Consider the following 26,695-nt stretch of genomic DNA (forward strand, 5'->3'; position numbering starts at 1 on the left):
AGAACCAGATCTGCAGCCTTTTTATTGCTACACCACTGAAATGAGTGTGTGCACAGCCAGGCTGCTGAGGTGCTTATAGTGCTGAATGGTACAGCTGCTTCTCTGCATCCTCCCATTGCTCTTTATGCCTCCTCAGTCACAGCTGAAATGAAGGCAACCAGTCTTGGGTATAATGAAAGATGAATGTTTAAGTAGTCCTGTAAAACTTTATGACAGCTATTAATTGACCAAGTAATTAAGAACAGCAATCAGCACTTATTTCAAGTGATGCACTGGTGACTTCTGGCCTGGGGAGCAGAAGGCTGGCAACACTGCTGTGACAACCAGTGGGACAGAGACTCTTGGCTATTGAACCCTGTGACCCAAGTGCTGTGGCTGAGTATTGGAAAATACTACAAGAAATACAGGTTGTTACACAGATCCAGGAGCTCTCTGACACACATGGTGAGCTTGCCAGCACTGTCTCCAGCAGAGGATTCCTTGCCAGTCCTGTGCACTGAAGTTGTGCTTACACAAAGCTGTGGGTAAGATACAAGAGCTCAGACAGGCAGGTTAGGTCAGTGTCTGCCATGAAAAGATTGGCAAGATAAATTAATTTTGTCTTGGCTTATCTGAGCAATGCCCTACCATGCCACGGCGCAGTGTTCCGTGTCACTGGCAATTTTCGCTGCCACAAAAGGTGTTGCTTGACCACAGCTAGCAAAACAAGAAGTAATTATGTAAAATAATTTGACAGACATCAGAGAAAGAACATTATCAAACAAATTATTTATCTAATGTTGTTAGGTCATATGCAGGGAAAATAAAATAAAAAATTTCTTGCAGGATATCTAAGCAACAAAACTGTTTTCACTGAGCCATGAGACTCAAGCTACGAGCTACCTTTGATCCAGACTGGCTAATTAGGAAACCTATTCCTGTACAGTTCCCTTCATTATACAGGCCACATAGATTATTTCTATCTCTTCAAGAAATATGCACAAGTGTTTTCTGAAATTAATTAGTTTGACACTTTTTACACTTCGTTGTTTGGCTGATTGTTCAGGGTGAAAAGGGAAAGAAATTTTGGCAACCTCTTGTGGTTGTGGGACATTTCTTTATACCTACTTCTGTGGAGGATCAGTAGTGGGGACTACAAACACAGCAAAACAGAAATATCAGTGGGACAGCCAGATCTTCAGACTGGAGTTTATATTAGCAATTCAGGAAAAAAAAAATAGAAACATAGAAATATATGTAGGAACATATTAAACATGGATACACTTCTGAAATCTGAACACAAGAGTGTACTGGGAGTTTGCAAATCAGCTTTGTCTTTATAGCAAGACCATGCAAACTTCAGGTCCTAAGCCTGAGAGTGGAGATATTAAAAATTACAGCCATCTTTGTTGTAATGCGAAAATGTAGGTTAAATAACATCCTTCTTCAAACATATTCTTCTCTTTATATTTTTTTCCTAATTGTCTCCATTTTTCCTTTGGCAGCTATAAAAAATTTTAACCAACCACAAATAACTATACAGATGAGAGAGGGAGAATGTAAACAGACCATTGTTACTCCTTGTTTTGCTTATTCATATTTTGAACATGTTTATTTGCTTATAAAATTGCTGTACAAGAATAGAAGCACTAGAAATATTTCCAAGCTATTGGTTACAGATAATTTAAAGATGATTTAAAGTTCATTAATTCTCTAAAAATGAATCATGTAAAAATGAGGCCTTCCTGTCCTCAGATCTACTCATCTCCCTGTCTGGATCTAATTTTCTCAGCTCTTTTAGAGATTCAGCCCAAGCTGAGCAGAAATGCTGTGATTTATCTCAACAGTGCCAGAAATCCAGAGCAGCTCTGAAGTACTTGGGGGTACTTATCCCTTGCTACCTGCCAGTGCTGACAGCCCAGTTCAAGGGAGAGGTTTCTGCTGTCCCTCCCATCCCAGGTCCAGCGCCACTCCCAGGGTGCCCAGGGATGCCCGTGCAGGGTGTGCACAGAGATGTGCTTTGGTGCAGCCTCGCGCAGCAGTGTCCCTGCCCTGCCATGCCATGCCATGCCATGGGGGATGGTGACAGGAGCCAGGGAGCAGAGCAGGGCCCAGCACATACCCCCTGAGGGCCCCACAGCACAGGAAAGCAGCTGCCCTTCACCTGCTCCTACAGCTAACAAGGGGATGGCCTAGCACATCTGGAAACTCACAGGGCTGCTTTTCAGAGTGAAAACACAGTTCAGAGAGAGAGAGGTTTCCTACACTTCCCATGTAACAAGGGCTGTGCTGTTTGGGAGGAATGTTTGTTACAGCTCTCTGGGAGCAGAAGTGCAGCTTTCATAGTGGATTATCAAATGCCTGAAGGCTTTGTAGATCTGTTCATTCTGGGTACAGATGAACCCACCACTTCTCCAAGCTTGCTCAGCAGCACGGTTCAAGTCCCCAATGCATGTCCACTGATCTTTGTATTTCCTTGAAACAGCCCATTTGGAATGATCATTAATGGAATGGAAGGTGGAGTTCAATGGCATCCCTATGATGTTTATGTTGTAGACGTGGTAGTCAAGAGAGCAATTCGAGTAAAGCTTTTCGCCAGAACGCTGCCAGGATTCAGCCAACAAATCAGTCTGCAGCTCCTGAGCCATCCAGGCCACATAGATATCTGCGGAATAACAGAGGGTGGGGGCAATCAGTGTTTCATGTTCCTTCATTTAAGAACAGACTGAAAAGCATAATCTAAATTGTGCTAGTTTCATTGTAAAGCATGAAGCTGGCCAGAGGGAATTTTGCCCCCTCCCCTTATTTGGAGCTTTTTAGAAGTTCATTTCTACTTTTTCTCCTTCTAGAAAACCTGTTACAAACAAACAGCACGAAAAAAGGGAACAGACAGAAAAATTGCAAGTCTTCTTCATAACAAAATCTCCCAGATGATTCAATCCCTCTATTTCTTCTTCTTTATTACTGTTGAATAATGGAACATAATTTTCCTGAAAATCTGATTGTTCAATACTTTAGGATGGACCAGACAGCTTGTTGCTTTGTGAGGCTATGAGAACATTAGGATAGGACAGCACACCTTGCCCTCTGTTACATTTATTGCTGAAGCTGAACTTCCTTTTTCCCCCTCAGAGAGAATATGAATTTTCAAATAATTTATTAATTCATATTTTAAGAATTAATTGAGAATGTATTATATAGAGAGCAAAAGGTTCTCTTACCATCTATGAACAAGTGTGACTTTGCAAAGTGGAGAAAGGTTTCCCCCTGAGCTGACTGGAGCTTGGAGAGGTGGTGCAAGGGGGGTGAGGGCAGCCTGGACTTTGCACAGAGTTTCTGGAGATTTGGGAGATCAGCTTGGAAGATGTCAGGGATGGAACAGCTGTAGATTCCTGGATTATAACTCAGCATCTGTTGGTCTGAGAAAAACCCACAAAAATGAACACATGCAGAATTAAAATGGGTTAAAGAAAAGCAATCAAGAGAGAAAAGTTCTGTCTTGGACAGAAAACCTAAATCCTTCTTAATCTTCACAGCCTATCTCCTGGATGAATTAAGTGTCAAAGTATCTTATTTTAGCAACCAAGAACTTGTGTATTGCTTTGTATTCTGACTGGCCCTGCAGCACAAAGACTGGCTGGGAGAGTACACTCAGGCTTTCCACTTGCAGCCCATTATTTCTAGCAGAGCTGTTCACTGGTGGTTTTGGTCCCTGCCACTTCCACCCATGCCCATCTTCGAGCCTCTCTGCAGTCAGAGAGCACTCAGACATCACATGTAAATCCAAACCTGGCTGTATTTACAGGACTAGTCTCCAGCCAGTTACAGCTGCCAAGCCAAATGCAAACAGAGGAGCTGCCAAAGGGTCTACTTTGGTTTTAGGGAGAACAGAACTTGATTTTCAGCATCTGGATTGAATTTTCAAGAGAAATCTCCTTTTCTGAACAGTGCTCAACTGTAGAAGTCCTTGCCATGGATAGCATAAACAGCTAGGGAACAAATGGGCTCATTAGGTGAGTTCATGGAAGACCAGTCCATTAAAAACATTCCAGTTTTCTGGCTCAGGAAATCCCTGAACCACAGATTAGCAGAAGCTGGGAGGATGACCATTAGCATATGCATCTCATTTTTTGTCCTCTTGTGCTAAACACATGCATAGATGTGTTTCCACAAACAGGAACCTGGGTTAGAGAGCGCTGAGGTGTGGCCAGCCTGGCAATTTGCACAGCATGTGCCGTTCATTAACTTGATTTGAGCTTTGTAAGTGAGAGAAGAGGGGAAAAACAGTGTGAAAAGAGTTGAGGAACATGCCAATATGACTTCTTGTGGTGTCTTTCAATAGTCCCTTTTCAGGATTCCAGTACCAGTTATCACTGCCAGATAGTTCTGAATCTTGCAGCTGAATTTTGTTGGGTTTTGGGGTTTTTTATATATTTAGTATTGGCAATTTTTGTGGCAAACAAATACCTGGGAAAATTCTAGGTGATATTTATTTCATACTTCATATTTCTGATGAGTCAAGGCTACTACTCCAGCTCAAGCAGTGGTGGCCTTACATTTTTAGAACTGCAGATGACTATTGCTGACTGAGCTATTACTGTTAAAAGTGATTAATCATCCTACTTTGTAATTCCAAAGCATTTGTTTGCATGGACTGAGTTTACTCTTGAAATGCACTTATGACTATTATTATCCTGATAGTCCCCACAGGGAGATGAAAACAGAGCAGAAGAGTGAATTTCCCACATTCACACAGGAAATCATTGGATAAACACAACTGAAGCCAAGAATGTTTTTTCCAGGCCCCAACTGGTTCCCCAATGTCACAAAAAAAGGTCAAGAACAAGGAATTTTTGAGGGGAAACCTCAAGGAAAGCAATCAGAGAGGTGTGGTGGGACTTTCTTAGGGAGAAGCTTTTCATACCTATTTCTGTGAACTGATCATATTTGAAGGTTATACAGATGGCTGTCTGTCCAAAGGACTCCCCACTAGATGGATATCCATAACCATCCTCAGGGCTGGGAGGGAACAGGGGCACACTGTGAATCACCCAGAAGCCTTGTGATTTATCCAAAAGCAGAAATCCTGTCAAAATAAAAGTTACTGCAAATGAATAAAGGAGGAAAAAACCCTGAGATGATAAAGCTGTGCCCTACTTTAGTTTTGCTGCTGCAGATCCCACATTTCAATGTGCTAATGTCTACAGTAAGCTGTTCTAGAGTAGATTATTAGGCCATAGGAGACACTAATATTGTATTAAAATTGCATCAATTCTTTCCTGCATAACTCAAACTGTCATAATGTTTTATTTGAATAAAATCCTTTCACACCCCCATCCTCTGCTCAAATTTTGCCTTCAAGAGTTCTGACAATTGAAGGTCACAGGTTGTGACCCTCTCTCCATTGCTCATCTTTCCCCACTTCAAATATTCACTGGAGAAAGGGAAGCAAGTTCTGTGAACACCGTGGCTTCTTTCCCAGACCAAACTGTCTCCCATGGGGAAGCAGCAGAGAGACAGGCTCTGCTCCTCCCCTCCAGGGTGGATCATGCTCCTGAGCTGTGCCCATTGCTGCAGCCTGAAAATACAGCCCTGCAAAATGTGCTCATTTCCACCCAAGGCTGGGCAAACCCCATCTGCTTCCTCAGGGGAACATTTAAACTCCACTGAAGTTTACACTCATTTAAAGTCTTGATTTTCTGTAACTACATCCTACAGTGCTTCTATGATCTTGACAGCAGTTTCTTGTCCCAGAAAGTTTGCAGAGGTTTCTGCTGAGGGAATATTTCCCTTCACATCTTGTACTGCTTTGCCATCAGGCACAGGATGGTGCTCAAAGGATTTGTATGAGTTTCAACTCTTGAAACAAAGAGTCCATAAGCCCCAGGATCCTTCACACAGCACAGGCATAGCAAAACCAAAACAAGCTGCAGCATAGGTAACTATACAAAAACCACACACCATGCAAATCACTCTTCAGTTTTGCTTTAGGCAGGAATTTTAGATATGCAGATAGACAAACAGACAGACAAGTCGATGCTATCTGCAACTTTAGAAAGAAGAAAATAGTAGTTTGGGACTCTCCCTGTACCTTTGGTGTGTCCACATTTCGACCCTTTGGAGTCTGATTCAGGGATCTCATCGTTGTATATTGCATATGCAGTGGTGTTCCTCTGCAGGGAAACACACATTTCTGAAACATGACATTTAGTAAGAGGAAAGCATTTAAGCAAACATCTGCTGGGAACTGAAGAAAGAATTCAGGATTCCTCTGTGTGAACATCATGAGCCTAATCCTGCTCCCAGTTCAGCTGACACAGTCTCCACAGAGCTCACAGTACAATAAACCTGAAGACTCAGCATTAGGGCCTCAGCTGACATGAAGCTCTCTCAATCACTGCAGTTGCCTTTCCCAAGGGTTGAATATGCTTGCTAAGCCAGTTTACATGGGTTTAGCGGCCACTTGCTTGCAAAGAACTTCCACTGTCTGTTTTTTGGGCCTCTCACTGATTTAGCAATCAGATCTGGTAAAAATATTTGCTGAGTAAAACTAGACATGACAACTGTTGTTATTAAGGGAAAGCAATTAAAGTTTTTTTGCAAAAAATTTGCATACAGCCGCACCTTGTTTCCCCTGAATCGAGAACTTCAAAGTTGGGACATGCCTCCCCTCCTAGTGTACTATGAGTTTGTAAACAGTTTATTACAGCTGCAGTAAGACCTGGGATTTGACAGTTTTCTGGACTGACAATATTTGAGTGGCTTTTGGGAGTCTCTTCTACATACAAATTAATTGCACCCTACCACAAACCCACAGGAGAAATGTGAGGACACACCCAGACTCCCAACAATACTACATAGATGGGAAAAAAATAATTACAGGGAAATCTTGTGACATTTTACAATCTCTTCACACAAATGTACATGAGGTGTCTGAGGGTGGGAGCAAAAACAAAGGCCAACAAACAGCACACCAGTGCTGGAGCAGTCACAGTCATTTCAGGGGGATGATGAAAACCAAGGTTTGATTTGAGTCAGGGTATGAAACACATGCACATAGCAGGGCTTAGGACAAGCGTCCGTAACAATTGTACCACTGTACTACTGACCTTGGTCAGATATTGCTTCAGATATTGCTCAACATGAATTGCAGAAAAGAAGTCAAAGGGAGAATGTATGAACACTCTTTTTTTGATGGACAATACTCTAACTATATGAAAAGTTTGACTAGAAATTAGAAGTTTGAGGATTATACCTAATTGTAGCCAAAATTGCAAATAATCTGCCCAGCTGTCAAGGTGCTCCTCCCCTATGTGTTTTAGCAGATCCATTGGTCAGGCCTGGCCTTATATGCTTATTTTGGCTGCTTTCATGTCATCTGCACAAAATATCAAGTAACCACACCAACAAAACCAAAACGTCACTTGCCTTGGATTCATACGTCTCATAGAGCTGCTGCAGTGTTTGTCCCAGAGCACCCTGGCTCATGTTGATGAGGTATTTACCAAGCTGCCACTGTGGAGTCAGAGCATCCATGTACAGGTATTCCAGTCCCAGCAGGGGAATCTGTCCTTTGGCATGCTTTGGCAGCTTGTAAAGAGCAAACCTGCAACAGTGAAGAGCAATTGGTTTTTCACCACCACCCTGTTTGAATGTGTAAATGAGCATCTCCTTCCCTGAGGAAAAGGAGGGTGAATCCAGGGATGCCTGGGCTGGAGGGGGAGCAGTGTGGCCATCTCAGCCTCAAAGCAATGACCCAGCCCGGGGACCAGCTGCAGTTTGGCAGCACAGTCCCTGCTGCAGACAAATTTGTGCTGCTTCTTAGCAAGCAAGGGAGGCTGACTCAGCACCAAACTCCTGTTGCTGCGGCCAGACTGCTGTTGGTATCCCTGAAGAATTTGAGGTAGCCTTGGTTGAGTCCATGAAATCCCTATTGCTCCTGGTTCTGGTACAGAACCTCAGGTCCCAAACCCAGTCTAACATTCCCCCATGTCAAACAATTTCTATATTATATAAATACGGCTTTATGTTAAATAGATAAAAGGTATTGAAATAAAAAGTGCATTATATTATGTTTATATGTATCACAATCACAAAATAGGTATAAAGCAAAGTGATAAAGTGTAGTTCCAATCATACTTCCCATACTTCCCACTCTGATGAACTGTTGCAGACTGGAAATTTTCAAACCATTAGCCAGGAATACAAATCTCTTCAAAATTGTAAAGTACTCAATATTGTCAGTAAACAGAGTAAATGGCTCAGTTCATACAAAGGTTTCCTGATAAAGTAAACAAGTTTTCCCAGTGCACAAGTCCATGGGATTAATCACAATGTAATTAACTCAGCCACTTTCTCTGAGGGCTGTAATTGAGTAATTTGCTATTAATGTCAACAGTAAGGACTGAGTGGCATTATTTTCACTCTGTACTATTGAACAAAAATGCAGCCTGTGCATAACCTCTCAAGTATATGAGGAGGAGAAAACCTTGCCCAGTTGATTTAGAGGCTCAAGTTGGTCACAAAAGACATCTCCAAACACAGGTAAAAAGTGGCAGGAAAACATTTTACTAGAGAAGAACATTTAATCCATGGGAAATATACATGTACAGGCAGAAGAAAAACACACACCAGTGGTGGTCCTGGTAATCCACCTGATTTGCCACTGACTGAATGATCTCCTCAAAGTATCTCAGGAGAAATAATTTCTGATGACAGATCACAGAGAAGAAAGTGATTTATATAACTAGGCTGGGGAGAGTGGTCTGTGCCTATACATGCAACAGGAGTCACAACAATCCCTTTATTTGAAATAAAGATTTGGAAAGGAGAGGAATAGCAGTAGTTACAGTAGTAAGAGCTGATCTAGGAATTAGTAGATGAAGCCTTTCCAAACTACTTTGAAACCTACTGAAAGGCTTATGCTCTGGAAGTGTTTACAGCCTTGCATCTGGCAAACCCACCTTAGCAGACTTGCTTATGAAATACTAGTCATTGAGCTATCAGGAAATTGCCTGCCAGTTCCCAGTGGATAAATGTTTTGGATCTTTTCAGGAAGCCAGCTGAGTGTATTACCAATTAAAGTTGTATAAAATCTTTAGTGCTATTCGTGCACAGGAAATTTCTCAAGAACTTAGGCATTGGTGGGAGCAGAGTAAAAATTATTTCCTGAGAACCAAGAAAGAGCAAATCTGCTTAGACCGGATTAGCATTGTCACATTGTTTTCTTGTGACTGAACACAACTTACAAGCAAGAATCACATCTTTACTTCTTCCCTTCCTCCCCACCCCCTCAAAAGAAGCCCAAACAAACAATGGGCATGGTGGCTTCAGTCCTTGACTCAGCACTTCTCAGAAAGCATAGTTCTGGCTTTTATTTGCAGGGAAGGCTTCCCACAGAGAGCAGTGAGTTTAGATGAATAAAGGGAAGTCTCTGCCCTGCTCACACAGCCGGTCCTGCGGCCATGGGCTCTGGCAGCCCCTGCGGGAGCCGCAGCGAGGATTGTGGGATGAGATCCCGAGTGAAGGGAAAACACAGGAGCGATTTCTGCCCGCCCAGGTACTGCGTGCGGGGAGGAGCTGCCAGCCCAGCTGGGGAGCACAGATGGGATCAGGTCAGATAAAGCAAGTGATCTCTGGTGCAGCGGCAAATGAAAGGGTGTGTGAGTACTGAGGAGTTATGGAATACTGCAGGATGAAACCACTGCATAGCAGGAACTCACACAAACCTGCTGCTAACTGAAAATAATGCAGTGTTGTTTGTTTAAAAGGACATTGACATATTTTAAGAGGAGGCTTTTCTCAGCAGTTTCAGTTCTGCTTCTCCTGTCAGCTTCACAGCAACCAAATCCAGAATCCAAAGGCTGACTCTTCTCAGTAAACTAGAATGACCCCAGCAGACAGGCAAGTTTCTCTTCTTTTGATCAGGGCATATTGAAAAGGTACCCCCCCCTGTCCTAGCTGCTAAATTTGTGAAAGGGAACATGGATTTGCCTCTGCAGACCCCCAGGTTCCCTCCTGGAACAGGCCCCACGTCACTGGCATTGACATTGAGGCACAGGTGAATTACTCTTAGTCCCAGCCTTCAAAGAATTTCTTAGAAAATTTTAATACAAAAACTGTCTTCATATAAGAAATTGACATTTTGTATATATATTGGTCTGTGGTTTTGTTTGTTTTTGTTTGTTTGGGATTTTGTGTTCATTTGTTTTTCATGAAAAACCTCATTCTACAAGGAATAAATCCAGTTTAGGGGGAAATAAAATACTTCATACATTTAAATTCCTGGGTAGCTGCACCAACTAAGAGTCTGATTCCTGAAAAAATTACAATATCCAGAAGTGCCTTGGCAAAGGTGACAAGTCATAGGGATGGATTAGACCCTCAGACATTTGATGCTATGCCAACAGAGAGCAAAGCCAGCTTTGTGCTCCTGCCTGTGGTGCAGGACCGCCTGCCTTCCCTGCAGTTAGCTCTGTGTGCAAGGAAAGGGATGGGCCTACTTCTTTAGCACTGGTATCCAAACTAATTGTTGTTCACAAGAAAAACATTTTTCTTTTGAAACTGGTTGATATTTATCTTCAGGAAGCTCTTTATAGAGAGCCCTCATTTCACTGTTAAAATCTGGGCTGGATATGATGCAATTCTACTTTGCATCTTTTCATCTTGAAAGCTCATTAATCCAATTAATCATTTAAAGCCCGAAGTTGGGCTCTCAGCTGGCACTGGGAAGGCATCGGCGGTGCCGTGACGGCAGCTCCGGGCAGGGAGCGACTCCTGCTCCAGTGACAGGGCACAGGCGCCCCGCCAGCCCGGGGCGGCTCAGCCTCCGCTGCCCCTCAGTGCCCTCAGCAGGGGCCGAGAGCGCCGCTGCTGCTCAGGGCCAGCCGAGGGACACACGGGCGCCTTCCCCGCCCGGCGTTCCCGGGCCCGGCCGTGCCCCCGGAGCGGCCGCTGGCGGGCGCAGCCCTGGCACCGCAACACAGGTTATGCTCCCTTTGATCATGAGACATGAACGCTGTGTAAAACCGTGATTATTGGATTGTTCTGCAGTTAGTCATGATGCTGCACGGTGGGTGGTTCAGGGAAATGAAATCCGATTTCAGTGACTTATCCCAGGTTTTTCAAACGCAGCACTCCGCCACTACTCTCGTGCCAACAGCGCTGAACCAGCGCTTGCCTTTGCATTGCTCCTCGGTGACCCAGCCACCTCCCGCGGTTTAATCTCAGTGTATTTATTTACTCTCCCAGCCTTTCTCCCCAGCACGGTATTTACTCACCAGTCCACCGTCTCCCCATCTTCATTCCTGCAGGAAATCTCAGCGGCCCACAGGGGCACGCAGGAGAGGAGTAAGAGCAGAGCAGGCTGGCACCAAGCAGATCCCGCCGGCATTTTGGTTTCCCGGCTGCGCAGGGCGAGCCCCGAGTGGCTCTGAAAGGAGAAGTTGCGCTGCCAGAGCTGTCAGCTCCTGCCCACGGAGCAGGGAGCGCACCCGGCACGGCGCAGCCCGCCTGGGAAACCGGGCTCCAGAGCAGGGCCGGCCATGGACAGCGGGACAGGGGCTCCTGGGAGCCGCCGGAAACTGCTCACGGTTTCTTTGGGCAACAAAATGACAGTGGACAAGTTAAGTTTTTGACAACAGAAAAAAAAATATTTTGACTATTTAGAATATTCATGGTATTCTGCTTTTAAAAAAGCTCCAGCCTGCAGATACCGAAACCCTTTTTGTTTTCCTTTCGTTTCTCCGTGACTGACGTACAAATTTTTCACAACTATCTGAAAAAACCCCTGGTGTTCAGACAAGCAAAACAACACCACTCCAGCTCACTACTCCACCCAGCCCTCTCCCCATGCCCGCAGAACAGGTTCCTGGTGAGCGCCCGATGCCGGCTCTGGCGCTGGGCACCTCCAGTCACCCCTGGGGACTGAGCCCTTAGGGACTGAGCCGGAGAAACGCTCTGATCTCTGAACCAAATGAATTTACTTACAATTAGCTAATGCCTTTTTCAACTATTTTTAAAGTGCATTTAAGAACAAACATGTCTGAATGGAGCGATTTCACATCTGATAATCTTTTAGCAACTCACACATAAAAAGCTTCAATTTATATTTTGGTGTGGAAAGTGTTCTTTCTCCATTCTCATTATGCCTACACGAAAAGGGGCTGATTTACATCAAAAGTTGTTGATATGGAGTATGGGATATTTCAGCCTCATGGAAAGTCTAGTGCAATGAACTCTGGGTATTTTAGCACAACAGAAATCCTCACAACCTTTGCAGAATTTTGTCACCTTGCTAGTACAGCCTCTCCAACACTGTAAGAGATGTGTAAATGGGGTGTGTTTGACAGAAGCAGGGTAAAACTTAATAATAGAGCTTAATGCAAACAAAAACCAATGATCCCAGAGAAGAGGCTCAGTGAAGGTCTATATAGGCAGGACTAATTACAGACGACAAATGAGAGATTAGTTCACTGTGACTCCTGTTCTATAATCTGTTCCCCAGAAAATTTTAAAATTTTATCACAGCTGCTACTAATACAATAATAGTCTCCTAAAGCATTTTTTCCTCCTGTCAGGACTCTGCAATTTATAATGAAAATATTCTCATTATCATGGGTAATTACAAAAATAAAGGCCATGAGCACTGTTTATGTTTTGCTGACATTGTTTCATGACAGCATAACTCAGGCTTCCACTTCATTTCTTTACTACTGCCATGTGTTTTCTTTACAGATCAAGGACCTTGAAGTCCTCAACTGTGAATATGGCAAGAATACAATTAAGTTCCTTCGCCTTCACAAAGAAGGAAAGAAGCAGTTTGTTAAAGAAGTGGAAGTGTGTGCGCATCTCCGGCTGACTTCTCCTCAGGAGTACCTGGAAGGAAACAATTCTCTTGTGATACCTACTGACACCATAAAGAATATTGTCCTTGTGCTGGCCAAAAAAAATGGGGTATTTTTTTATTTTTTAACTAGCCTTGCTGTTTCTTACAACTTCATTTGGAAGTATTTGTTATACAAACTTTTTATTTTCAATTTGCATATCAGACCAGTACCAAAGTAATTTTCAGTGATTTTAGTTTTCCTCCTCCACTGCTTGTCCTGTGGATTCTTTCTTAGTTTTCCAAAGCCTTTCTTCTCAAGATATAGCACTGTTTTTTGTGGATTTTTCATATAAAAGCCATCTTTTTTTTTTAATTTAATAGCCCAAAATACCACATTATTCCTATATAGTATTTTTAAACAGAAGTTCTCAAAGTATGAGATGCCTTCTGTGCTCTATGAGAAGTCTTCTGTGCTCTTACTGCCATCAATTGCATGTATCATAATGACAATCTGTGGCACTATATTTCTCCATAATGGACTCCCATCTTTACCCTGTAAAACTTAATTAGAGTATCACCATATCAATCAGAATAATTGTGATAAATTATTATTTCAGGATTATATCCACAAAGCATAACACTCCTGCAGCAGTTTCTCTCAGTCCAAGAACCGCAGCTCACTGTACCACAGAATGGAAGATTTTTGACACAACTATAGTTGCTATTTGCAGCTTACACTGCAAGCTGGTCAAATGACTGGGAACAGTGAGCCAAGCTAGAAATAAGAGAAATGGGTTTTTAACCACACTGATTCTTAAATACAACAACCAGAAAAATCTACTTTTGTACATGAAGTTATTGCTTCTTTCTAATAATACTGTTTGCTGCCTTAGATCTCAAGTTTAGAACAATTTGCTATAGATATCTGCAATCACTTCATGACAACATTTTGCCAAGTGGCGTACGTCAAAGCCTACGTTCAAGAAGTACCATGGCAACGTCTGCATGAGGTATCTAAAATACTAATACATTCCATTTGTTTATGCTGTAGTCATTCCTCACTCTCTTAGCTCCTGTTTTCAAACTAACATAATAATATTTATGGCACTTTTACTTACATGTCTGCTCTAAATTGCAGGATGGCGTTCCCCACATCCACTCATTCATATGTGTTCCTGATGGGATCCGCTTTTGTGAAGCTGAGCAGTGCCGGAATGGTGAGAAAAGAATTGGCAGCATCCCCTACTTCTCTGTAAATATTTCTGCCAATGAGAGATGAAGATGGCTTTAGAGATAGCTATGGGTGTTACAGGGCTTAGGGCACAGCCAAACTGCCCCAGAGGTCCAAACCAAAGAAGATTTTTATAGTGCAATTTTGACGTTCTTGATCTCTGAGACATGGCTGAGGAACTAACATAGCTCACATTTGCATGTATATCCCGAACATGGAATTGTTACAACAGCACATCCAGCAGAACTGTTACATCCTGCCACAGGATTTAACTGCCTTCTGAGAACAGGCTGCTTCCTTTTCTACCTTATACTACAACCTGTGGTCTCCTATGATCCTTACCTGATACCACACTGCTGCAGGCCAATTGCCTGCTTTGCAGTAATTTTCAAACTCCTGTCAGCATGCCCTGATTTTATTTCTAAGAAAGCAATTTCACTGCTGCAAGCCAGACTAGCTTGAACATCGTGAGCACTCTGGTCTACATGTGAACCATTTTTCACATGAAAATACTTCAGAGTGTGCTTACTATTTTTGCACACCATGCATAAACAAAGCAGTATTTGGCTTGACCAAGAGTTTTGTGATACTTAAAAGACAAGTTTTCAAGCTCAGCTGTCTGTCCTTGAATTGGCATTCCAAGGAGAGTGTAAAAATTATCTCTACTTGCTGTAGCTTGCATCAAAAGCCCAAGTTCAGTCTCACTGTGATGGTGTTTTGTTTAATGCATCTCCTGGATTACTGGGAACCGAGCTGAGGCCACTCTATCATTCCACATCATGGCTTTAGAGGGCTTAGGCATTAGTTCAGTACCTTCCTATACTACATTAATGTAACTTAGAACTATTTCCCATCCTATCCAGAACCAGTGGCAAGACCAGTTTCACTTGCAGAAAGGACACAAGTTTTGAAAGGTCCATCTGAGCATTTTTCGTGTGTTCCTGCTGAAAGAACACAGAAAGTCTCCAGTGCCTCTTGGTCTCATCTTTTTTAATGTCGCTAGTATTAACTACTGCTGTACTTTTGGCAGCCTCAACAGTATTGACTGTGTTTTCTGGAAAATGTTAAAAAAGACACCTGAATTTAAAAAAAAAAAGAAACAAACAAGAAGAGTCTATGCATATTTGAAAAGCTGTTGCTCTTAATATAGACTGTATTACATTTTTCATCATCATGAAAATTTAACAAGCAATTCTGCAACTTCAGATTCTACACAAATAGAAAGCTTTTACGGCTTACTGAAGAAACCACCTTTTCTTCTTAGACTTCCCTTCATGTAGCCCTTTAGTTGCTTCTTTAGAATTCCCTGCCTAGGTGCACAATAACCAAAGTGATGATTTTCAAATCACTTGTATTTTTCTTCTAAGAGAATGTTCTCTATATTTAGGATCCTCCTATGCACCTATCAGCCAGACACGGGAGTTCATTTCTCAGTTAATCCTATTGTTTAATAATTATCTTATCATGAAAAAGAAAACCCTAGTGAGGTTTAATAGAATTATGTTTTGCCATTGTATCAGCTGATAAAAGGCTCAGAGTTTTTTGGAAATTCAAAACATTGTAAGTAACTTAAACGAATCAAAATTTGTCAACTGAAGACAGGATGAGCACAAAGCCTCCTGAAAGCACAGCATGAGCTGTTCACCTTGGAAACTCTCCCTGGGTGCTGTCTCCTTTGGAGCTAGTTTCAGGCTGATTGCTGTACAGTCAGCCAGCCTTTCAGTCAAGCTTTTGTTGCAAGGAGCTCTTTCAAATAAGTCTAAGTATTTGAATATAAGATAAATATTTCTCCAGGTTCACTGATAGTACCTGCACTACATTAATACCTGTGTGTCACAGTCTTACACCCAAGTGCTGAATTATTCAAGATCTGTACAAACCCCAAAATATCCTGTCCAAGGTCAGTCTCTTCTTTAGATTTTTTTACAGTTTTAGTAAATAACAGGGGGACATAGGCAAAATGATAGATACACCTCCTTAGACTAATTCAAAAACAATACTGCATGTAAACAAGAAAAGAAATATAGATAAGATACAGTGTCAGTAATATCCAGTCACAGAGCAGTTTAAAAACACCCAAACCTCTAAACAACCATGCAATATAGAAATGCCTACCACAGTGGAATTATTTCCAGTATAAATTCCTTCAAAGACATCATTTAAAGACAAAATTTGTGAGTCCTCCAAATCCAAGGCAGGATGCACTTGACATATTCAAGGATGAATTTTGAACTAGCTAGTGTGAGCACCAAGAGCAGCACAAAACCAGCAGCTTGGACTTCAGGCCCTGACTATCTGCACAGGCCCTGAATGACATGAAGTTTCTCTTTTCTGAATAAGCTCTTTGGCAGCTCTGGTCAGTGAAATTTTCAGTTACCATCTTGGTGTGCTCTAAATAACTGACTGCTTGAAATTGAAATAGCTGCCGTTCAAAAGGTGTCAGCAGAAAAAGTTCACAACTGCTCGGTGTTTAGAAGACAATGATCCACCCATGCAGCAGTGATCCTCGACAGCTCGTTTTATAAATAGTGGCTAAGAGCAAAGCCACTGTCAGTTTGAACCTGTGGGTGGCATCTGTATCAGTGCCAGTTCCTGCTCATTAGCTGAACTGCAGGGATTTGCATTGGCTCCTGGCTCTCATTCTCAGAGATGCAAAACTCCCAACAGGATGGGTATCTAAAGCAAATTACTGACTGAGGCTCTGTGTTTATACAGAGAATTTTTACATTGGTCCGTGTTCTTGGAAAAGGCACCATCACAGCACTGGTAGCCTATTTCATTTCCCTTTAGAGCCATTCCTAAATTGACATCAGCACAAGACAACTCAACATGTCTCAATTCCAAGCGAGATAAAAAAGTCTATCCTCAATTCTCCTTAACTGCATATCACTTGATGGGATTCTCCATTTTCTAGATTGAGCCTGACTTCAGTAGTTTCTGTCTTGTTTCTTACCTTTCTGCCAATATCAGTATGCAGAAAGTTATTGTCTGCTTTCTGGCTCTGGAGCTGTCAATGCAAATATGCACCCAAAGATTTCTTTCTTTGTGTGAAAAGAAGCTCATATTTTCTTGTAATTTTCAATCACAGGTCCTCTGATTGTCTTTGCTGGAATTAAGGACCTGAAACTTATGAAGACAACACAGTCTGGATTTGAAGGCTTCTATAAGAATGAACACACCACACTTCCTGAAAGACATGACAGGATTCTATGTGGAGAGTTCTTCTGCAAATGGTCATACGGCGAATGCAAGGATTTTGACTTTAACTGCATATGGTATATGTTATATCAAGTAATAGTAATTTCCCAGTCCATACTCACAAAGTCCCTCTGTACAATACAGAAGGTGTAAGGGCCAGATCCACAGCTGCTGTGCACCAGCCACTCACAGCAATAAGCTCTTGTTACGAGGGGTGAGAGGCATATCTTAGGGGTACTTCCCTCTCTAAGGGTACATCATTGGACAGGATTCAAATGAACAGTTCAGTGTTCAGTACAGAAGACTTTAGGAAAATAAAGTAACTACTTTGGTAAATAGTTTTAACAAAACCTTTTTGTGAATTATATATCTGGCAGGGGTGGGGGAGGAAACAGAAATTGGGTGAAAGTACAACTTGTTCTTCCATAAAATCCCATGGGCTATATATTTGTCAGAAAAGACATGCAAAATATAAACAAAAAACACCCCAGAGCAGAGCATTACAGATCTAAGCAGAGACAGCTGATACAAGGTTTTGTAAGAACCTGTGTTACCTCTAGGAAAAAAATCCGTGAATGTATCCTTGAAGCCTTTGCTGGACCACCTGACTGTGGGGAATATTCACCCTCTTACCAGAAAACTGTCAACTGTATCCAGATGCTTGTCCTTTCCAGAGTGCCACAGGTATCTTCTTTCCTCCTAATGATGTTTTACTTCAACAATAGTGAATGTTAATTGCACCACTGAGAAGACCAACATGAGACTGTTATTTTCTCTGTCAGTTCTAAGACTGGAAACTCACCAGCTGGAAACACAATGGGGGAGAACATCACTCAGTTCTTGGCAGCACTTGAATAAAAGTGAAAGGTGTGCCACACATGTTCACTAGATTGCATTTGATCAACTGTACTGAGGGGGTGGCATTGTTCTCATTGTTCTTTTTTACACAGAGTGAAAAGCCTGCCAGGCTGTTGACTGAAAAGGTGCCCTAATTCATTGTCTCATCCATTTTCATGGTTTCAGGTACAGGTCATAGAAGTCGTCTTGAACAACACCTTTTATAATGTTGTAGATATGAAGAATCTAGGCTTGACCAATGACAAAGAAGTAAGTAAATGCTTCAAATACAACTTGACTGCCCTCTTTAGAAATACTCAGCCTCAAAGCATAGCAGCAGTTCTACATAAAAAAGAGTTAAAGTCAGCAAACTTTCTCCCAGTCCCAGTAAAAGCTCCACATTACCTCTAAAAGAGACTTAAACTGATTACAAAAGGAGGATAAATAATTGTCTTTTTGTGTTATTGATAAAACTTAAATGGCAAGTGGAATACTCTGGACATCAAAAGGATCTGTAACAGAGACTATCTCTGAAAAATGATTCCTGCTTTCTCCACTGAATTTGACTCTCAATTATAATGCCAACCTGTGCATTTTACCCAAGCAGAATGCACTGTGGCATCCCAGATTGGTCAAATAGTGGATAAGATACAAGCCTGGGATCAGGCAGAGAGCAAGAGGTAGGGGGTGAGATGTATTTGCTCCTCCCTCCGCAGCTGCTGTAGCTGCCAGCTAGGTCCAGCTGAAAGCCTGTTATGTTCCCTCACATGAAAGAGAAAAATTGAACTATTCCATTGACATCAATGGTCTATAGTCTGTTTATGCTCTAGTCTCCCTCCAAAGTCTTGCGATTCTGCTACTGTGCTCTCCTATCCTTCCCCTCCTTCAGGTGGACATTATAGATCCACTCTTACTTGTGATAATGTCAGCATCTACCACTGATGTTCCGAAGAGGGAGAAAAGGTCTGGGCATGATTTTCTGCTGGTCTATCCCTGTCTCAAACATAACCTTGGTGTTTGTGCTCATCCCCCTCAGGTTTTGGTTCCAGTGGAAACTCCTTATGGCTCCTGTGCTTGCACACTTGGCCGGAAGACGTTTTTTGAAGCACAAAGCCAAATGCTGAGAGATGAGAGGAGATGTCAGTTTGGACTGGCAGCTGCCCAGGGAAACTAAACCTCTTGGCTCTACTCAAGCTTCCTGATAAACTTAACAGCATGGCTTTCCTGTAATGTTTACTCCTTATTGGCCTCTTCCATTGCTGACTACTTTTCCCTCTATGAACTCCTGAACATGGGATTTATGAAGGACCCTCAGGAAACTGGAAATCAGAGTCTGTCCCTGACTTCCAGTGTGATTCGCAGACTGAAGTGCCCTAAGCTCTTTGGAAAATCCCAGCTGGAAACATTAGGTAATTTAATTTTTAAACTAGCTATTCCTAGATCTTTTAATGAAACAAATAATTTGATGTCTGTAACATGTTTTTGACATGTAAAATCAGGAAATCTCTATATTCTCTTTATTAATATTTCTTCAGTAAGATGAATATACAGGCATAAGACCTGCTGTTTCATTGACATAACCTGTCATGACCCCTTGATACCACACTGATCTAGAGAGCTGAGGTTCTGAAAGAGTGACTGAGCAGGGAATCAGTCAGAATCAGGATTTCTTTAAGCAGAAAATGAGAAAGAAAAAAACAAACATCTCTCATATCTCCTTTGTGTTGTAATAGTTACAGCTGTTGACTACTTTCTCTGCATGTAATCTGACTGCATGACCACTGCTGCTACTCATCAGACTGTAGTTACTATAGTACTTTTACATTAATCACTGAGGTGATTTGAGGGTTTGGGCTATCTCTGTAGGTTTAATTAAATAGTTTTCTTTATTCTAATAATCTTTTCTGAGCAGGTAGGAGTCAACCTACATAGCCCTATTACATTTGGGAGGGGTAGGGAGAAAACTAGACAGACAGATAATGCATATTTTACTTTAGTTACCCCAGGTGAAAGCTTTAAACATTAAGATAAAACAATACAGTCAATGATTCTCATCTCACAAACTGTGGCTATCACATTTGCAACAGGAATCATCCTGAGCTTCCAACAGCTTCAAACCCTTTCTCTCGTTTTCTCCGAGAGTCATTTTCACAGACTCCATGTGACAGAGTACAAAACAAGTGGGAATTGCCCAAAGTAAAAAACTGCAGTTATGTTGCCTTTGTGCCTCCTGAGTTTGCAGACATGCAGCACTGCTCTGGGTGCAATCATGAAATTCATAGGCACCAAAAATGGGGGAGATGTCCTGCTCTGTATGATATTTTGAGGTGCTTTGAAAGATAGAAACTTGCCTTGATGAGCAGCGCATAGCAGATGCAAGAGGAGAACACTCCACCAGCCTGAGCTATGTCCTGAACAGCAGGAAAAATGACACCACAGAGTGAGGCTGTCCCAGCTGTGATGTTCTCTGGTCACCAGCCAATTCTGAAAGCTTTATTCACAACACTTCTAGCTTTTCCTGGGGATGTTCTTGCTTACCTTCTTAGATTGTGTTGTACTATACTTGCGGGCTTATGTCTTGCTACTTCTGTCATTTCTAGGTGCTTTTAATTTATTAATGTATCTTTTAAAGGCAAATAAAGAGCAACATCAAAAAACAAAGTAGCTTTTGACTATTTACTACCTATATATAAATGTGAACATTTTAAGTAAAAGAACTATTTTCATTCATCCAATTTCACCTCAAAAAGTGACCAATCTTCTTCCAAATGACACTTCACTACCAATAGATGAAAAAGAATCTTACTGAACATTTCAGCATTTGCTTCTCTCTGAAACAAGGCAGATCTGCACAACCAACTTCCTTTCTCCCTTATAAGAAATTTATTGCATTAGGCACAAGGTTTCTTTCATTACTTTTTGTGCTTCATTTGTGGCCCTGCAAGGTAGTGGTGGACTAACCTCTGTGGTAGAATGAGGACACAAAGCAATGAACAGTTGTTTACTGAGCCAACAAACACACACATCACTCATTCAGTGTAGTTTGTATAAACCTCCACAGACAGGCAGACATTGACTGTCTTTGGAGCATCTCAGTGCAGCTCCATCCAGCACTGCAAACCTGAGTCACTTACGTGGGCAGATTGCTTCTAAAGAAAGTACTCAGGCAATCGGAAGCAGCCCCAGTTTCCCATATGGCAACAAGATTAGGGTAACAGTGGCATAAATCATTCTGAAAATGTGAGTTAGCCAGACTCGGCCCTGAAATCTGACCAAATTCCCACTGGCTTCATTAGATTCAGTCTCCACGATGGACTTGCATTAATTTCATTCAGACAGATGTTTTTTCAGTTCCTGTCCTAAGGAGCTGTTCAAGTTGCTTACTGTGTTTTACTCAGAAGCAGCTGTGATGCTTTGCTGATGCCATCACACTTGATGAAAATGAGCAGCAGCTAGCAGGTTGTAAAATTGCTGTTTAAAATACAACTTCTTGCTGATAACATGAACCTTGCTAGTCCTGGGCTACATCCCAGTAGTTCATAGGGGATGAAGTCTCCTACCAACAAACAGAGTATTTCAAGTGCACAAACATATTATCTCTTTAGTCTTTGATTCTTTCCCATCCTGCTTCTGTTCAATTCTGATAAATGCCCAGGACAGTCCAACACAGCCTGCCTTAGCTGCTCATCATGCTCCACGCACAACCAATGTCCCCCAGATAAAATGTACCAGCTAAACTCATCAGCCAGTACCTAAACCAGAGAACAGATGTCACTGTCAGGGTCAGGACAAGTCATCTGTCTTCCCTGACTGTATTATTCTATATATATTGTTATCTGCTTTCCAGTATACATTTAAACTATTACAGCTACTATTTTTTTTTCCTTCCTTAGAGTTGTCTTCTTCCTTTCTTAATTTAACCTTGCTTTTATCAAGAGTACATAATCCTGACTCTAAGTTAAGCTGAGCTACTTGAAGTGACCAAAAAACTGTTTCTGGCTAAAAATCTCAAAATAAATACTTCTGAATTTAGAATTACACTATTTTTATATATACAGCAGCCAACCAGATCCCTCCTGGAAAGTGCACAGCTGTATCTAGAAAGGAAACATATGAAATATTTCCAGTTACTGGATCAAAAATATCAGCTCACATGTCAGCTACAATATAAAATGTTTTTTGAGAGCTTCACCATTCATAGCAGCCTGAGAAAGACACACAAAAGTACCTGAGTGCATGCACACACACATGTATGTGTATAAAAAATGAGTATAAATGACACTTACTGTGTCATTTATACAGATCAGCTGATGTATGTAGGACTAATCTATGTCAATCACATCAGAAAAAATGATGATCTGGGGTTAGTTGTTGCTAAAACAAAAAACAACCCAAACAATACTGGAGAGATTCAAAATTAGATAAACGAGGGGGTAGAGCAACCTTTGATTCAGAGGGAAATACAACAGAAATTCAGAGTGCCTGAGTACAGTGGAGGGCTTCTGCCATTCTCAAGTGTGGCATTAGGAATGAATTTCTACATTACATCTGACTGAAAAAGACAAGAGTTCAAGTTTTAATGACCTTATACTCCTGCAATGTTTTCAAATCCTCTAGACACACATATTTCCAGGCAGGAAGGCCCAGGCAAACTGGGGTGTGTTATTTATGCAGAAGGGAGGAGGGAATTTGAAGAGCGTCCTTGTGAAACAGGGTTGCTACATCCAGGCACACACCCATTTCCACATTTCTCTCCCCACAGTTTGGCCACCAGCTTGTGAACAAACTCACCCTTACTTTGACTTCCTTCTTACAAGTTCCTTACTTTGACTTCCTTCCTCCTTCCACAATCCACTAAGACAAGACAAAGCAATGTTACTCTTGAATCCAAAAGATCAGTGCAAATGATGAGCCTTCCCTCCCTTTTCTGATAAAATTTAGCTGCTAAAATCAGAGGCATCCTCAATATAGTAAGTACCAAAGAGTGTACTCTATAGAGGGGCAGCTGGATTATAGCAATCATCCAAAAAAGGGAAGAGAACATCCTGAGATGAATGCAAGTCTGCCAATGCCAAGACGTGTGCTGCTGCCTTATCAGCAGATCAGCTGATAGTAGAGCAGTTGTAACTGCTGACTGCTTCTTCAGCAAGGATGCTCACGAGAGCAGCATATAAATACAACACTGGTCTCCAGTACTCACCAGCAGCCTTCAGCAACAATGAAACCCTCACATGGAGACCAACAACCACTTACAGTCTTCAAGGGGCTCCCCTTAGCCTCTCCAGGTGCCTGAGGTTGCATTTCCCAAATTTATAGCAACTACAGACCAATGTTATTCTGGGAATTGAACACACACTGAAGACCCAACTGAACATCACTAAATCAACTCCCTAATTACAGGGGCTAAGCAAAAAGTAATTTAATGACCTTGTTACACTATTAAAAAGAAGACAGACTTTCCCAATAGGAATGAAAGTTACTTATTTAATCTACCCATTCTTCCAATGGAGACTGCCCCTGCCAATGGGCTAATGACAGCCACTGTCCTCAGCACTTCCCTTGGGGAAACTGCTGTCCAAACTGAGCAACACAGAGGTGATGGAATGGGACATGGCTGAGATCTCTTGGATCACATCTCCACGCACCAAGTCCTCTCATTTGATGAAGAAGCCAATCCATTGCCTGTGTAAATTGCCCAAGGTGAAAGAGAGAGTAAAGCAGACCCTCCTCTGCAGTGCTCCACTCACCCTGCTGCTTATGAGCCAGTGATTGTTACACCCTCAAACATGCACATTTACAGTCATTTCATTTCCCACATGACTTTTGGGCCAAAAGCCATTCCTAGAAGAGAAGGAACTGCTGTTCTGACTTGGACGTAAAAAACCAGAATGAAGACAAAGTAAGGTAATATTTTTCTGAACCTACTCAGACTCAGCATTTGTACAATATTGCCATTTAAAAAATGAGAAATAAATGTGCAGCCACTGTCAGACTCACAAAAAATAAGACCCTCTGATTTTAAAACAACTGCCACTGTAACTTAAGCGTGCCACTGGAAAGAGGATTGCTGAAGACAAAAGATCAATTAAATGCTGATTTTTTAAAAGAGGAAGAGGGAAAGGATTTAGCAGAATTTGAACATGCTGGAAAAGGCAGGGAGAAGAAGGAAGAGTTCATTTAGCAATTAATGCCTGACATTGACAGCCTAATGAGACATTTTGCCAGGGTCATTTCTAACCAGGAGTGATGCATGGGAGCCTCCCCCCCTTGTCACAGCTGTTGAATCTTGTCTTATTATTATATGGGCAAAGAATCTTCTGCAACCTGAACAAGTGCAGCACATTAGAACAAACTGGGACCAATAACATGTAGGCATGGGAGACAGCAGCAAGCAGTCAGAACCATTTTTTCTGGGCTGAGAAAGTGGTCCTAGTGGACAGGTACTGGCACAGATCCCATACTTTGCTGACAGGTGCCTTACACATGCTTTATTGTGTGGTACTTGGCTCTGTTTGGATGCAAAGAGAATGTGCCATGTTGTGTATTGACAGCTTTAGAGGAAAGTGACCAGAGCTGATGAATAATTCCTATACATTTCACACCCATTATACCAGAACAGACATATTGTAATGCTTTGAAATAATTTTAAAAGCATATAAAAGATTCTGATAGATTTGCACTTCTGATATTTGGAGAGAGGAAGGATGGGGAAGACCTTGGCTGCAGCATGACACTTCTTGTGCTGACTGACAGCAGGGCAGGGGAGCTCAGTGCTGCTTTATTCCTTAAAGCTGCCTCCAGGAGAAGGGCACTTTCTAAATTGTGATTCAGTGTGAAAGCCAAGACCTTCATCACACTCACCCCCTGGATCAGCTGAGCAGTCAGAGGCTGGCAGCTTAACCATCACCCAGGGCACAGGCAGGGCTTTTAAGGGAGAGGGACTCTCCCAGCTGCAGGCACATATAAGGGCATGATTTAAATTGGATTCCTGCATAGCTCTGCAACTCAGAGCTGCAGTACTGACATGGTATCCAGTAATGCCTATCAGTTGCTTCCTCATCTCAACAGCAGCTGTGTTTTCTGCAAGAGGAATGGTAGCTAAAAATAATCTGCCTTTGACTTCCTCTTTTAAACCCTTCAGTCTCTTTGAAAGATTTTTTGTTCTCCCAGAAACGGCAAAGAGAATGTAAGAGACAAAACCAGAACAGTCAACTGCACAAAGACAAGAGCAGCATTAGAAAGCTCAGAGAACAGTAGGAAACTACAACAAAAATCAGAGACAGTAAAAAATTGTCACAGTTTTGACCAATATTTTCCAAATTCCTTTTTGCACTTGCAATGAGATTTCTGTTATGCTTTTACTTGTATGACTCAGTGGTGCTGAGGAAAGGGGAAATAAAATCTGGATGTTTCTGAATGCAATTCATTTGCTCATTAAACATATTAAAAGAAAGAACTTTGTTCAGTAGTCATCAAATGCACTCTCATGTCTGCACAGTGGAGATTTTTACTCCCTCTTGAAATAAGTACATTTTACTTCAAATTCTGTCTTCCATAGGACCACAAAATGTAAATCCCATACCAAACATGCAAATGGAGAAAAAAAAGAATATTCAATTAATCCGTCCATAACACAGCACTATGTATTCTCATCCAAAATAATTCTACACATACAGTGCAGGTTTGCATGTCCAGGCTACTTTCATGATCCTTTTCATAAACACACCTAATTCTATATTAAAATATTTAGGAGTTTCATGTATAATTTTTAAATTGCAATCCAAAATTAGCCAGATACAGACTATAGCTCAAAATTCCCCAAGGCGGGGTTGATGATCTCTATTTGAATCTAGTCTTCCAGCAGAGCTCTACTCCCAGCAGGTATCTGTGGACATGACCAAACTATAAATAAAATCATAAACAGAATTCAGACCATGACTTACAAACCTGCTGCTAACAGACCAATGCCTGAAGTAAGGTCAGTACAATGGACAGTCAAAGAAATGATGAATACATCTCTGTCCTATTGTCTCAAATTCCAAATAAATACACTGTACCATGTAAAGGTTAGGAAGAATCCAAGAAAGCATGCTGCTGTATATATTTATGTAATACAGCATATACCATGAGCTTCACCTATGGCATAGGTATTAGCATGGCTTTGCCCCTTCTCTCCCCTCTCTCCCTTTAAGCACAAGCATGAACAGCCACCTCACACTTGGCCAAGTCAAAGTGAAGACAGGGCCACTACCCAGGCAGGAGATTGCAGGAGTCTCTCCTTCCTCTCCCTGAATCCTGTTCCCACTTTCACCACACTCTCATGCTTAATTCCTCCTTCCTTGTTCCTCTGCTCAGCATCACTGATGCAAGCCCATATTCCCCATTTCAGGGCTCATGGCAAAGCTCTCTGGGCCAGAGATGATGGTGAGCCCAGACAGGGTTTAGCAGCATCCTTGAGCTGTCTCCAGACATTCTGGGATAAATGGACCCACCCTGTGTACCAGGGCCAGCACAGCAGCTCCGCAGCACTGACAGCTCCATGCACGGGTAAGGGAAACACAGATGTTACTGGTGAACTGTGGCCAGGGCTTCTCCTTCAGCAGTAAGTAACACCAGAGAAGAAA

General features: G+C 41.9%; 2 protein-coding genes across 4 annotated transcripts; one reads left to right on the top strand and one right to left on the bottom strand.

Moving 5' to 3' along the window:
• Positions 1 to 1,560: 1,560 nt before the first annotated feature.
• On the bottom strand, positions 1,561 to 26,665 carry DNASE2B (deoxyribonuclease 2 beta). Of its 3 annotated transcripts, none has more exons than XM_036387416.2 (8): positions 26,564 to 26,665; positions 13,924 to 14,067; positions 11,259 to 11,410; positions 7,408 to 7,585; positions 6,071 to 6,152; positions 4,904 to 5,065; positions 3,201 to 3,398; positions 1,561 to 2,644 (listed from the first exon to the last, which is right to left on the bottom strand). In XM_036387416.2, exons 3-8 carry the CDS (start codon positions 11,369 to 11,371, stop codon positions 2,289 to 2,291), a joined length of 1,089 nt encoding a protein of 362 aa, XP_036243309.1. In that variant the 5' UTR covers positions 11,372 to 11,410; positions 13,924 to 14,067; positions 26,564 to 26,665; the 3' UTR covers positions 1,561 to 2,288. The 3 variants fall into 3 exon arrangements, with proteins under 3 accessions (XP_036243309.1, XP_036243308.1, XP_054371738.1); XM_036387415.2 differs by having other exon boundaries at positions 11,259 to 11,574; XM_054515763.1 differs by lacking the exons at positions 13,924 to 14,067; positions 26,564 to 26,665 and having other exon boundaries at positions 11,259 to 12,841.
• On the top strand, positions 12,619 to 20,723 carry LOC118689536 (uricase-like). The gene is made up of 7 exons (XM_036387868.1): positions 12,619 to 12,933; positions 13,699 to 13,815; positions 13,944 to 14,022; positions 17,125 to 17,311; positions 17,795 to 17,918; positions 18,258 to 18,341; positions 19,108 to 20,723. The coding sequence occupies exons 1-7, from the start codon at positions 12,619 to 12,621 to the stop codon at positions 19,243 to 19,245; spliced, it is 1,044 nt and encodes a 347-aa protein (XP_036243761.1). The 3' UTR covers positions 19,246 to 20,723.
• Positions 26,666 to 26,695: the final 30 nt, after the last annotated feature.

The sequence above is a fragment of the Molothrus ater genome, chromosome 9, assembly GCF_012460135.2.
Source record: "Molothrus ater isolate BHLD 08-10-18 breed brown headed cowbird chromosome 9, BPBGC_Mater_1.1, whole genome shotgun sequence".
NCBI classification, from domain to species: Eukaryota; Metazoa; Chordata; class Aves; order Passeriformes; family Icteridae; genus Molothrus; species Molothrus ater.

Coding starts and splice junctions, on each gene's coding strand:
- DNASE2B (XM_036387416.2), bottom strand. CDS start 11,371: ATGCCGGCGGGATCTGCTTGGTGCCAGCCTGCTCTGCTCTTACTCCTC. Junction 3,399..4,903: donor TGATCAGTTCACAGAAATAG/GTATGAAAAGCT, acceptor GGTTTTTCTCAG/ACCAACAGATGCTGAGTTAT. Junction 2,645..3,200: donor GTCACACTTGTTCATAGATG/GTAAGAGAACCT, acceptor GTTATTCCGCAG/ATATCTATGTGGCCTGGATG.
- LOC118689536 (XM_036387868.1), top strand. CDS start 12,619: ATGAGCACTGTTTATGTTTTGCTGACATTGTTTCATGACAGCATAACT. Junction 12,934..13,698: donor TGCTGGCCAAAAAAAATGGG/GTATTTTTTTAT, acceptor TTGCTGCCTTAG/ATCTCAAGTTTAGAACAATT. Junction 18,342..19,107: donor GCTTGACCAATGACAAAGAA/GTAAGTAAATGC, acceptor CATCCCCCTCAG/GTTTTGGTTCCAGTGGAAAC.